Here is a 13,074-nt window from a genome sequence, read left to right as displayed (position 1 = left end):
CATCAGGTGAGCGTTCGGAGTATATCCTTACTCCATCAGGTGAGCGTTCGGAGTATATCCTTACTCCTTCATCAGGTGAGCGTTCGGAGTATATCCTTACTCCTTCATCAGGTGAGCGTTCGGAGTATATCCTTACTACATCAGGTGAATGTTCGAAGTACATGTATATCCTTACTCCTTCAGCAGGTGAACATTTCACCTGCTGAAGGATATATTCCAAATGTTGTGTTCCTCATAATAAAGAAGTTTGACATCCATAAAACTCTCTTCCCTAACTGTGTATGGTTTTAATAAGCAGCTTGTTTACATATTACATTGTTGCTTATTTAATTTAATACAAACTTACTTTGGACTGGTACTTACCATACTATGGGTTAATGGAACCAGGTAGCAATACTTTTCTATTTTGTATGTATGTGGCTTATATTGTTTATAATCATAACATACAATAAACCTCTCAACCTTAATCACACGCTAATTTAATGAGTACCTTAAACACGTATAATACACAGATGTTTCTAACCACAGATTGATGCCAAATATGAACATATTAACATGTAAATATTTTGATGGAGTTAGCCAGAAATTATGTAAGTTATTCTTGAAATAACAGATCTATTTACTATTTTAAACATTACTGAGAAAACCACTTCAGGTCCTCTCAGCCTGAGGTGTTACCTAAATAAATATATCATGAAATGGTATTTCATCAGATCCTGCAGCTTCAAGTTTGAACATTATGATTTTTAGAAACTCTTGTTTTTTTAAAGCAACACAGTACTTATTTGGGTATCTTCCCATTATGACTACTCCCATTTTGTCTACTCTTGAACATATACATGTAATGGAGCTCCCCTACACTTATGTACTGTACCTGTATAGCTGTCTACTCCCAGTATGTCTACTCTCTGAAACAAACCTATTAGTTCCACTCCCAGGGACAACCCATATTTGAATCATCAGAAGCTATGTGAATCAGGGATCTTGTGATCATTCATTGTTTGTTATAATTTATTTGTTAAAGGTCACATGCAACGCAAAATACAACTTTGCAGATTCTGATACCTTTCAGTATGGACTTACAGTAACAAATTATCAATAATGCAAATTCAACTTATAAAAATAATGCGATGAAAAACCCCATGCGAAATCAGAGTTCAAACGATTCAATAATTTCACCCCAGTGCTGGGTTGAAAGTGGTTTCAACAGCTGTGCTGCGCTGCACCAATAGCGCATGCGCAGTGATTAGGTTCGCGCGGCTTGAACCAGGAAGGCGACTCGTAAAAACACAGCAAGTAATGCGTGTAAAGATAATCGCTGTGGGCGAAGTTGGAGAACAAGAGATGTTTCTTGTGATTACAAGCATCTTGGGTCTGCAGTAATAAAAATACACTGGTCCCATACTTGGTTTTTAAGAAAGTGTAGCATTAGAAATACTACGTTCATTGTTAAAAATTGCTCAGCTTGAAAACTGAAATGTTTTAATATACATGTCTATGGAAACATAGAAAAATATGTGGATTGTGATAAGCAGTCTCTGTCACAGACAAAACTCAGTGTCTGATTTATTGACACCCATGTGTCTGCCGGTCTGTCTGCTAATGACAATATGCAATACACAACTTCAATCATTGACCACATGCAGTTTGAACTTAACACATATCAGGCTATACACCATAAACAAAATACATGTACATTGATTTATGGGTCATGCACCGGAGTTCTGTCTCTGTCACATTATGTAATTACACAGACAGGCAGGTGTGATACTTGTACACATGACATGTTATTATGTCTGTGGGTTGCAAACAAAACTGTCCATTTTTCTCGGATGACTGGATCGGACGGAAACCGGTGCAATCTCTGATTGTCAGTTTCAAAAGATTGTCAGTTTCAAACTCTGATTGTCACTCTTGCTTGACAACGGTATATGAATTCATACTGAAACATCGCTTCATATACAATAAAAGAAGTTGTGATCCATAAAGAATCTTACTTTCTTATTACTCACCATACTTCTAAAATGCCAATCAAACAGATCATCACTATATACACACAATGAGCCCTCAGCGTATCAGCAAATGAACCAGCCAATGAAAGACTTTGTTACACTTGAGTGCACACCCACCCGCTCTGACTGGGTTCAGTCTCCCGGGTGCTTCGCTTCGAGGGCAGTAAACCCAAGTACAAAATATTGCACTTTTGATTCGCGATTGTCCGCTTATAATTTTGTTTATTTGTTTTTTCACAATCAACAATGTATATCAGGGTTCCCACAGGCAGGGCAGGCCAAAATTCCCTGACTTTTCCTTGACTTTCAGAGAAATGCCAAAGTTCCCTGACTTTTCCCTGACCTGTGGCAGCCCTGTATATTATGGCATGAATAAGTGATAATTGTGTTTGTTTTTTGTTGTTGCATGTGACCTTTAGCTAGAACTGGTGGAACAGTCTACCTGATGTAGGGGAGAGAGCTAGTAATTAAAAAACACTTGACTGGAACAGATTGTGTATTGGACGGGTAGTCAAACTGGGAGTAGTCATAATGGGAGTGAACCCTTATTTGATGTATACAATAAAGCATCAAGCAAAATGTTTATAAGGGACACGACTGCTGCCAGATTGTATTTTCTATTGTGATGGTTATGTGAACGCATTCCACTGCTTGCCTGTATGTCATTGTTTTATGACACTTCATATAAACTTGGAGTATCTTAAACCTCATAATTTTATTAAATAATATAAAAATAGACCTTGCATATTTCATACACAGTGCCAAGTCCACACGACAGTTTGAAATAAATGCCAGTGTATGACCAGCAGTGTTCTATGTGAAATGTGATTATTTATTACTGTAATTAAAATATGAAGTATTATCAGCAATAGTTGTTTAATTATTATTCAGAGGCCGATGTGCTTTTTATTTCTGTCCTGTAACTTGTAAGTTATTGTGTTATTTGCACTTTGGTTTGGGTCTTCTGAGACAACTTGTCAATAACATGTAAACAGTCTGGATGTTGAGTATGTCGTCCAAGCACATCATATCTGTCACTAAGCAAAATAACTGAACAAATTAAAATTCAGCTGCTGTTTTATTTTCATAATTGTGAAATAACAAAAGGTTTTTGTTTGTTTTCTCTTGTTGAATGTCTCACCAGGAAATATTGAAGTTATACAACAGCAGCCTGTAATTATAGAGTGTGGACCAGACATTCCAGTGATCAATATTCTGAGCAACGGTCCATGTGATCAGGTTACGATGACATGCAAACATTCGAAATACTGAGCACGATCACTTTAGTCAGTTTTTAGTGCTTTATATTTCTGAGCACGATCACTTTAGTCAGTTTTTATGCATACATTGTTGACAGATATTCTGAACCCAGATTTCCATCTGTCTCACACTCAAAGGCACATAGAAACGCTAATCTTATAAAAAGAAACAGTCAAAATATATTTTAGAAAGAATGCACACAGAAGACAAGCAGTGTTCATTCTAGGCAGCACACTCGCGCATTAATACTTAACATGACACACTGTACAGGTACGGACGGGTGGTGTTGACACATCCATACATGTAATATCTGATATGCATCACAAGTTTGTTCTTGGTTGGCAACTCAAGCAAAACTCAAGTTGGTATTTGGTTTCTCTTGTTGACCTCACCTGGATTGAAAGTTTAAAAAAAAAAGGGAACTCATACTAGTAACTAGTAGTGTTTGACTAAAAAGTTTGACATTTGACATGACCAACAATATTTTCTTAATGACCCACATAACTCAGGGCTGGTGGGCCATGGGCTAACAGTTTAGAAATGCTTGAATGAACACTTGACTTGTAAAGAGTAATTATAGAATGATAACATCTCAAAAACTGATGAGTAAATGTGTACGAGTATTTTTCATGAAATTACAGAAAACCTGGTAAAGTTCATCGAATATTATTTCAGGTAATATATGAGGAAGTAATGGCAAAATGGCCGACAAGACATTGCAGGCTAAGGGCCTTGTAAGAACTTTCATTCATCACACAATGAGCACTCACACCAATGATCACTTAGGACTTGCTTTTCTCCACAAAACATTATCAGGCCATTCTGTATAGGTATTCATTGGATATCTTTCTTTTGTCCGATAAGGATTGAACGGGTGGTAGTTTCTTTCAGACATCCACTGTAATATTTTCTCCCCAGTAGAACCCTTCCTATAAAACCTCCATTCCATGTAAATAGCTTTAACGTTCAAAGTGCTGAAGAATTTCTCTCCACTAATGAGGACTTGGTATTCGTGACCTTCAACATCCATCTTTAAAAAGGCATTCTGAAATTTGGACATCGCTTCTGGTAACAAGTCATCAAGGCGAACTGTTTGTGTAACATCAGGGTTATAAAATCGGACCTTGCTGCCTTGGTGTGAATCAAAGATACCAGTCCCTCCAACATTCGCTTTTGCGCGACTGAACATAACCTCTCTGTAACTGTTGGAAATAGCTGTGAAAAAAATGGAAACTTTTTTGGTGAATCCACCATGTTGAACTGACTTACAAAACCTGAGCACATTCTCCACTAGCGGGTCAGCTGCTACTACCTCATGCCCAGCACGGGCAGCCATAATGGAGAATGTGCCCACGTGAGAACCGATGTCAACAAATCCTAGAGTCCGATCTTCTGCTAAGGTCTCTTGGATTGCCTTTGCCGACTCGGGCTCATACACACCTTGGTAGTACAGATCTCCCGAAACATATTTATCATCCTGAATATCATGGAGATACAGGGGTGTATCACCAGCGTTGGTCTTGAGGCTTATACACTCGAAGCTATCCGTCCAGGCACAGAAGCTATTTAGTTTGATCCAGGAATTCCCATCCCAGCGGAAAACCCGACTTTCAGGTAAACTTTTACTTGTCTCCTCTTCCGGTGAGTTGGAGTATACAATATCCGGATATGGAAAGACTCGACATTCTTGCTTCTTCTTCCACACTTCGTATTTACACATTAACGGACAGCCCACAAATAGCACAATCATCACAACAGTAGAAATGCCTGCTATCTTCTTCCAGTGGATTGTGACTGGACGGGCCATAGTTCAACAGCATTATCCTCTAGAAAGGAATTTGTGTCATAAGGTTTTAGTGCTCGCTGGATACATCAAATCTCGTTTCAGGTTTTAATGTCTAATGTCACTGTGGATGGATTACAATGTGGCTGGCATCAAGGCATTCTTTCACCTGTGGCAACTACCTGGAGGTAAAGAAAAGAAAATGATATTTATTAAACATCTACAATAATGGTGGCCTGTATGATATTCTATTGCAAACAAAGAAACACTAATCTGCCAGAATTTCCATCTGGAAGAGTTGCCAATCTATGCATGTTCTGAGAAACTGAAGAAATAGTTACCGGTACCAGATCGATCTCAAAACATTTCATGTCATGTTACATATATCTGAATTCTCTAAAAAAGGTTTTATTAGTCTGCCAGAATTTCCATCCCAGAATTGCTAACAATGGGATCCCTAATAAAATCTGTTATGCTATCCAATTTATATGTACTGCCGAGACCTGTATTCTGTCACTTAATAATAAACTCAGGTCTTCCAGCGATGGCAATGAGCCTTTAACTCTACAAACAGCCCATCGCCTCGTCCCCATGTGAAGTTACGGTGCTGAATATCTAAAGATGTCCCTGATCAAGCAGAGTACAACACAACAGTTTCTCATGATAAGAGAGGGTTGCATAGAGGGGTTGTATGCACGGCCTGGGTACAGTCTGTGGCTGGTAAAGCTATCATCATTATGTCTTGTTTATTATAACAATACATTTTCTTAAAACCATAAGTCTATTCAAAATTTATTTTCCAGTGGTTCACTTTAAATAATGTAGATCTATGACTCTTTTTATCTCTTAGTAACCACCAATTAAAAAAACTCAGACAAATCAGTGGAATTATATTGCTTTGCTTTCCCTTATTTCATTGGGCATCAATGTGTATACCATTCTCTTCCCACAGAGGTTACTTGTCATATCTTCCTACGAACCTCTGTTCTAATACGTAATGGCATATTTCCTGGTTCTCGTAAAATCCCCTTTAGCGGCAAAAGAGATCGCAAGCACGAATTATCTCCCTTCTTTCATCCAATCAGAACACGTGCTACATCGACTTAGGGATTCAACTTGGATCTAACACAAGCAAATGTAGGGGCCACAAATATCCCCATCTGGGGACTCTGTCTTGATGTTACACACAAGACGTTTACAATACTTCAAGCTTGTCCAGTTTGTCAGCAGAGGGCGATTTTGAGGACGCCACTGATCCGCTTTCGCGTAATTATTTTGACTCCGAGTTCTGTCTAGAAGAAACAAGCTGCGCATCGCGCGCAGGGGAAAGGGCTTAGTTTTTCTCAAAAGCATTTTAATGGAAATTCCACTTCGAGGGCCTTTTTTTGGAATGACTCACTTTTGAAACAACGTCGCTGATAGCACAACTAAAATCTGATTGTCTCCAATCTACAGAGTGTGAAACGCTCTACACCATGAAAGGGCCGTATTAGGAACAGAGGTTACGTAGGAAGATAAGTGACAGGAGTAACCTCTGTGGGAAGAAAGAATGCAATGTATACATGAAATCAGATTAATTGTTTGCAGAGGTTGTTTGCCTCTTGATGAAGTCCACACTGGAACGTGGGGCAAGCAGCGAGGACGTGCGCGAGATAATCTTTGCTCCATGTAATAAATGGCCTCTGAGTCTACCCTTCAGTTGACCGCAAAATATTCTCCGAAATATATGATATATTTAACATATATATATGGTTCCATATAAAATGGTTCCGCCAAACTGTCGCTTATATAGTATGTGACGTATCGGATATTAGAAAAAGCAAATATCGAAAACGCCCCCAACATTCCCTCATCATGCACATAGCCGAGGGCCACAAAACGAGTCCAGACTGGCCGAGAGCCGCGATGCGGTCCAAGACTGTATTGGACCGCATCGCGGCTCTCGGCTAGTTCTTGACGTGTCTTTCTCAATGACAATGCTTACTGGCTGGCGAACACGGTATTCACAAAATTACTCCGCGCCGTTCGTTAGATTAATGAAACAGAACTGATTATGATACATAATTAGCTCTTCACCGATGTGTCCAGCCCGTTCACTGCTGCCGATCAGTGTTTTTTTATATAATGCGTCGGAAGGGAATCGCTGACAGTATAAATAGATGTTTTCTCAAAACTAACTGAAACAGTTATCGCCATTTAGAATTTCTCATGCCATTCGTGAAATAACATACCATGGTGCAACGTGTTTTCAGGGGTAATAACGCAAAAAAGATGACCATGTAAATTATTGCGTATCAGTAGATTATCACAACTGTAATTCCGTAATTAAATATCATTTCACCTTTCATAAATTTATTGTCAGAATGTTCTGTCATCCGTTGGTTTCCAATGCAGTGACCATTTCGTGTCTGTCCGCCAGCGCAGAGCTAGCTCAGATACACAGCGTTCACGCTTAGTCATCGTAGCTAGCGCGAAGCGCGAGAGAAGTGATGTACCATGTTTTCGGGTTACTCGTTATAGCGCGGGTCACGACCTTGGTATGAAGCCCAGGATGCATTCTTCTCCCAAGAAGTCAACAAATACAACGTGGCATTTTAATAAAAGTAAGTCAAGCAAACTGGTCATTTTTTCTTGATTATTTGAAGTGAGTTTTTTTGTAAAAATGTTAAAATAAACATATTTACAGGTAAAGTTATTCCATCATGTGCACACTCATTCTTGTTGTCTGTCATGGCGAGGGACAATAAACATGATAAAACATGTTTGTCTTGAAAAAGTTTACTAAATGACCATTGAAACTCGTGGAAATGGGTGAAAATGAACTGTGCAACACACATACCACACAACCCCACCGTCGTTCTCTCAAGATATGTTGGCCAGACCGCCTTTCGTCAACCCACTCGTGCCCTAAAACGTGAGATCCGTGTTATCAGTCGTAATTTACTTCAACAAGACACATAAGAGGACACAGCTAACTATAAGATTTACTTACTCAGTGATGCGTTATATTCCCATGCTCTGCGGGTTGGAACGGTGCTGGTATTGGCAAGTTGTTGCGTGAAAAGCTCTCGTTCTCTTGAAGTTGACGCTTGTCCAGAGCTGATATGCTGAGGCATACACAGTTTTATCTCAAAGTTGTATCCAGCACTGTCCGTACTCACAACCAGACCGTAACAAATCAATGAAACTGTCTGCAGTTGAGCGAGAGCAGCATCTCTGTCGAGTTGGGGAGGCATCCATATGCGGCAGCCAGCGGCGAGTTGAGCTTGCCGAGACTGGTGGCAAAGTGTCTGTCACGAGGCATTCGTAATTACTCGTCATTCCGGCAAGCCGGATGGCGTCTTATAGGTCACGGACAGAGGCGTGAGTAGTTACGAATGATGCTACCGAATGGCAGCCTTCACCACTGGGTGGTGACACGCTACTTTTGAAAATCCGAGAACGGAAAACGGGCGGTCGGAACCAGGCTGAGGCTGTGTTAACGTGACCTGACCTCATGTGCATCTCACCAGCTGTCACGCCAACTTCTTAAAAATTAAGTAATTTTCAAATGTTCTTAATGTGACGAAAACATATAGCCAGAGACCATTATATACCGGCTAAATGGTCTCTTGTCTATGCTTGTCATAAGTGGTAGTTATAATAAAAATGCCATAGTAACTATTTCCCTAGTCTAAGTCTATAATGTGGTTTGTGTACGAAGAAGGGTTAACAATACCATAGTGCCAATGTCACAAGTTTTAGTTCATAAATTAATCTAAACTGCACGGTTTCTCGGGAAACCAACCATTTTGTGAAATGTCTTAATATTTGTTGTTTAATACCGTATATGAACACATTTTCAACAACAATAGTTTCCATACCAACCAGATGAGGGGCGGTGGGGTAGCCCTAGCGGTTAAAGCGTTCGCTCGTCACGCCGAAGACCCGGGTTCAATTCCCCACATGGGTACAATGTGTGAAGCCCATTCTGGTGTCCCCGTCGTGATATTGCTGGAATATTGCTAAAGGGCCGCGTAAAATCCATACCTCACTCTCAAAACGAGGATGATCTGCCTAAGTAAACACATTATATTACTTCGATGCACCCTCGTGATGGTTCAGTCATTGTCTCTATTCATCATTGCTTCTTTTAATTAAAATGAAGTTTATTTTCAGCATCTGTCCTGCAGTACATTGTGGGTAAGCTTGACTTGAGTCTGTCACATGTGTGGTGGTCAATGACAAGCGTCAGTGCCAGACAAGCTCAGTCAAGTGTTAAGCTTGGAAAGCGTTCGGAGGTGACTTACATTGGTCAAACTCATTAACTAGATGACCCGTGAAGATCCGGGGTAGAATAGGGTCTTCAGCAACCCATGCTTGCTGTAAAGGCGACTATGCTTGTCGTAAGAGGCGACTAACGGGATCGGGTTGTCAGGCACGCTGACTTGGATTGACACGCATGTCATCGATTCCCAATTGCGCAGATCGATGCTCATGCTGTTGATCACTGGATTGTCTGGTCCAGACTCGATTATTTACAGACCACCGCCATATAGCTGGAATATTGCTGAGTGCGGCGTAAAAACTAAACTCACTCACTCACTCACTCATTAACTAGATGAAATTCCACATGATCGAATCACGCCCGAGGCCACCACGTGGATCACTCAATCGTGTAACGTCACATATCAGCAGGTTCTGATCAATCAAATCATAGAGTGAGTTCACTTTACACCGCTTTGAGCATTATTCCAGCCATATAACGGCGGGGGACACCAGAAATGGGCTTCACACATTGTGCCCATGTGGGGAATCGAACCGGGTCTTCTGACAAGAAGACGCTCTAACAACTAAGGTTACCTCACCGCCCCTCAAATCATAGAGTAGTGAATGAGTTCAGTTTTACGCCGCTTTTAACCCTATTCCGAGCTATATCACGGCGGGGACACCAGAAATGGGCTTTCACATTGTACCCAGGTGGGGAATCGAACCCGGGTCCCCAGCGTGACGAGCGAACGCTTTAACCACTAGGCTACCCACCGCCCCTCTTATCATAGAACACTCGCAACATTTTGCATCGGTCCCGAGCGATATCGGGTTAGAGGAGTCCACTGTAGCATTAAAACGCGAGTGTTGGGGGAGTCAGCCCCTTTGGCAAGAGGTTGACGATACCAACCCAAACATTAACACAACACCTGAGTAAATAAACGGAGGCGTTTATTACACAGCAGTCAGATGATCGGGTTTTTACGTCAGTAATAGTATGGGTAACAATTAATTATTACAACATGTTCACAAAGCAATCAGCTGTCAATGTACATTAATCACAACGTAATACAATAGTTAAATACTCTACACATCACCCCAGTGGGCGTTCCTAGTCACAAAACAGCATAGTGCTCACAACGTAATGTATATAAAGATATCTAGATTTGGCAAAGAGAAGATAAGTAAAGTTACCTGAGTGACTTTACTAGACAGCCACCGAATGATCTGTGACTGTCGCCCGTATCATATACCTATTCCATTTACAGATAAAACTTACCATAACTTGTGAACTTGAGATTATAGTGAATGAGTGGCGAGTTTTAGTTTTACGCCACACTCAGCAATTTTCCAGCTATATGGCGGCGGTCTGTAAATAATCGAGTCTGGACCAGACAATCCAGTGATCAACAGCATGAGCATCGATCTACGCAATTAGTATAAGATGACATGCGTCAACCGAAGACAAGCAAGCCTGACCCTCTATACCGTTAGTCGCCTTTTACGACAAGCATGGGTTACTGAAGATCAATTCTAACCCGCACCTTCACAGGTACTTTGAGATTATATCATTTAGTTTGACCGAGGCGTAGATGGCCAGTTGCGAGTATGCCACGAAGGTTTATGGGCACGATTAGACCATGGGATGCAAGAAGTAAACATATAAAAACAGATGAACGTGCTTTGCCTTGGTTTTATTAGCTTTAGAGATACTGGTCCCGGATTATGTCCGATGCTCACAATCAATTGTGACCCCTTGGCAGTTTTATGATTGTGGAACGTGGTCACTGGTCTGATTTTTCCAGTTTTCAATAACATGTAATATGATAAAATATTGGTAAAACTTTGTCAAAGTTTTTCCGTGTTGATAATAATGTACAACACGCATTTCGACAACTTCTTTGAGAGGCATTTAGAGTGAGTGAGCGAGTTTGGTTTTACGCCGCAATATTCCAGCAATGTCACGACGGGGGACACCAGAAATGGGCTTCACACATAGTACCCATGTGGGGAATCGAACCCGGGTCTTCGGCGTGACGAGCGAACGCTTTAACCACTATGCTACCCCAACCGCCCCAAAAGGAATTTAGATGCTGGATCAATAAGGAAGGATGACAATATATGAATGAACAACTTCTTTAATACGAGTAGAGAGCAACGTTGTGGTGTAGGTTCTAAGACAATTAAAACCATTTTAACAACGTTTCGACCTTAAAAATAATACACGACTCCGAGATCTAGCGTCGGATTGTTTGGAGAGAGATAGCTCGATGCTCTCGTTCCAAGGGTCTAAACAACCCCGGGTCACCTTACAATCAATCCCTGATCACTGGAAATATAATCAAAGGGGAGTGTTGTTTATCTAACCTACATGTCGACAGATAACCATTAATATCTCTCAAAGGTCAAACAAAAATCCACATTTGCTGTTTTACCCCTGTTCGGAAATGGTCTCGTCCGGCACTTTGTACATCACGTGTTTCCCCTGACAACAACAATTCCTGTTGATGATAAACATAATTTACATATTGCGAGTTAAAAAGCAGAATATGCTACTATGTACTAGTTCTGTTTAAAAGTAAAACTTGAAAGAAACGTACTTCTCATGCATTTTAAGATGTTTCTGAGGCCTGGGACCGTGTGTATATCAATACGTTTGTGCACTTACTGTTCGGAAGATATTAACTCAGATATACAGATAACTTGTTGAGTCATTGAGTTATGTACTCGCTTGTGTTCATCTTAATTGGGTATCCTAAGTTTCCTTTGAGTAACCAAATATATTGTACCCACCTCACTCAAACGCAATTAATTGGGTATTTTGCCATTTTCCATTAATTGTAAAAATATATTAAAAGTTTAAATGTTGGTTTACGTGTTTGTTATTTATATTTGATCTGTTATATGAGAAACCATAAGAAAGACTGCAAGTTGCCAAGTCCAGGCTAGCTATTCTCGAAACGTTCGTAGCCCTACGAATTTCTTAAGCCCATTCTTAACACATTGGCTACGATCAAAGTTAAGAATTCTTAGGACTACGAACATTTCGAGAATAAGGGCTAAGGTGCTGAAATAGAAACTCTCAATATACCTCAGTTATTTTATCTATTTCTGTTTGTAAGCATGTAACATCAAATCTATTGAGTATTTACAAAAATTGAAGTGTACTTAATAGGAATTGAGTTTTCACATGTATACCCTCCAAAAAAAGAAACGCATCATGAAAATAGCAATTTCATGTAGCAATGAATTAAAACGTGATTCATTTTACAAAAGGTTTTGCTCTGTTTATGAGTCCTATGGTGTTTATGTTGTGAAACATCACAACAAAACGCACCATCCGAAAAATACCCGTATTTAACAGCATGATTTTCAATTTCGGCGTGTAGTGTCACAGAATACACAATTCACATGCAATGCACGTGAAAATTGGGGATCAGATAGTCTCAATGATGGGTATAAAAGGTTGATCGATGTCTGTCGATTATTCACTGTATTTGGAATATTGTTGACGAACGCAAAATGCCACGTCTAAGTGAAGCCAACCGTCATATCGCCATTGGTTTGCTTGAAGCTGGCCAGTCTCAACGTGCAGCTGCCCGACGCATGAATGTTCACCAAAGCACCATTTCACGGCTCTGGGAGAGATATCGCCGGCAGAATGCGGTAGAAGATGCCCCTCGTAGTGGGCGACCTCGAGAGACCACTGCGGCGCAGGATCGCTACATCCGGGTACATCACCTGCGTCATCGAACAGCTACGGCGACCAGT

The 13,074-nt window shown here is 40.5% G+C and overlaps 1 protein-coding gene and 1 long non-coding RNA gene across 3 annotated transcripts; one reads left to right on the top strand and one right to left on the bottom strand.

Annotated features, from left to right (window-relative positions):
* The first annotated feature begins 40 nt into the window (after positions 1-40).
* LOC124256480 lies at positions 41-1,399 on the top strand. The gene is made up of 2 exons (XR_006892932.1): positions 41-111; positions 187-1,399. It is a non-coding gene; the product is annotated as an uncharacterized LOC124256480 (long non-coding RNA).
* A 1,672-nt stretch (positions 1,400-3,071) lies between these two features.
* Positions 3,072-8,498, bottom strand: LOC124256513. 2 transcript variants are annotated; one of them, XM_046690503.1, is made up of 2 exons: positions 8,048-8,498; positions 3,072-5,237 (listed from the first exon to the last, which is right to left on the bottom strand). In XM_046690503.1, exon 2 carries the CDS (start codon positions 5,077-5,079, stop codon positions 4,051-4,053), a length of 1,029 nt encoding a protein of 342 aa, XP_046546459.1. In that variant the 5' UTR covers positions 5,080-5,237; positions 8,048-8,498; the 3' UTR covers positions 3,072-4,050. The 2 variants fall into 2 exon arrangements, with proteins under 2 accessions (XP_046546459.1, XP_046546460.1); XM_046690504.1 differs by lacking the exon at positions 8,048-8,498 and adding an exon at positions 7,397-7,559.
* Positions 8,499-13,074: the final 4,576 nt, after the last annotated feature.

This window comes from Haliotis rubra, unplaced genomic scaffold (genome assembly GCF_003918875.1).
Source record: "Haliotis rubra isolate DU_JTF1 unplaced genomic scaffold, ASM391887v1 Scf63, whole genome shotgun sequence".
Taxonomy (NCBI): domain Eukaryota; kingdom Metazoa; phylum Mollusca; class Gastropoda; order Lepetellida; family Haliotidae; genus Haliotis; species Haliotis rubra.
This window is presented reverse-complemented; position numbering and strand designations above follow the sequence as displayed.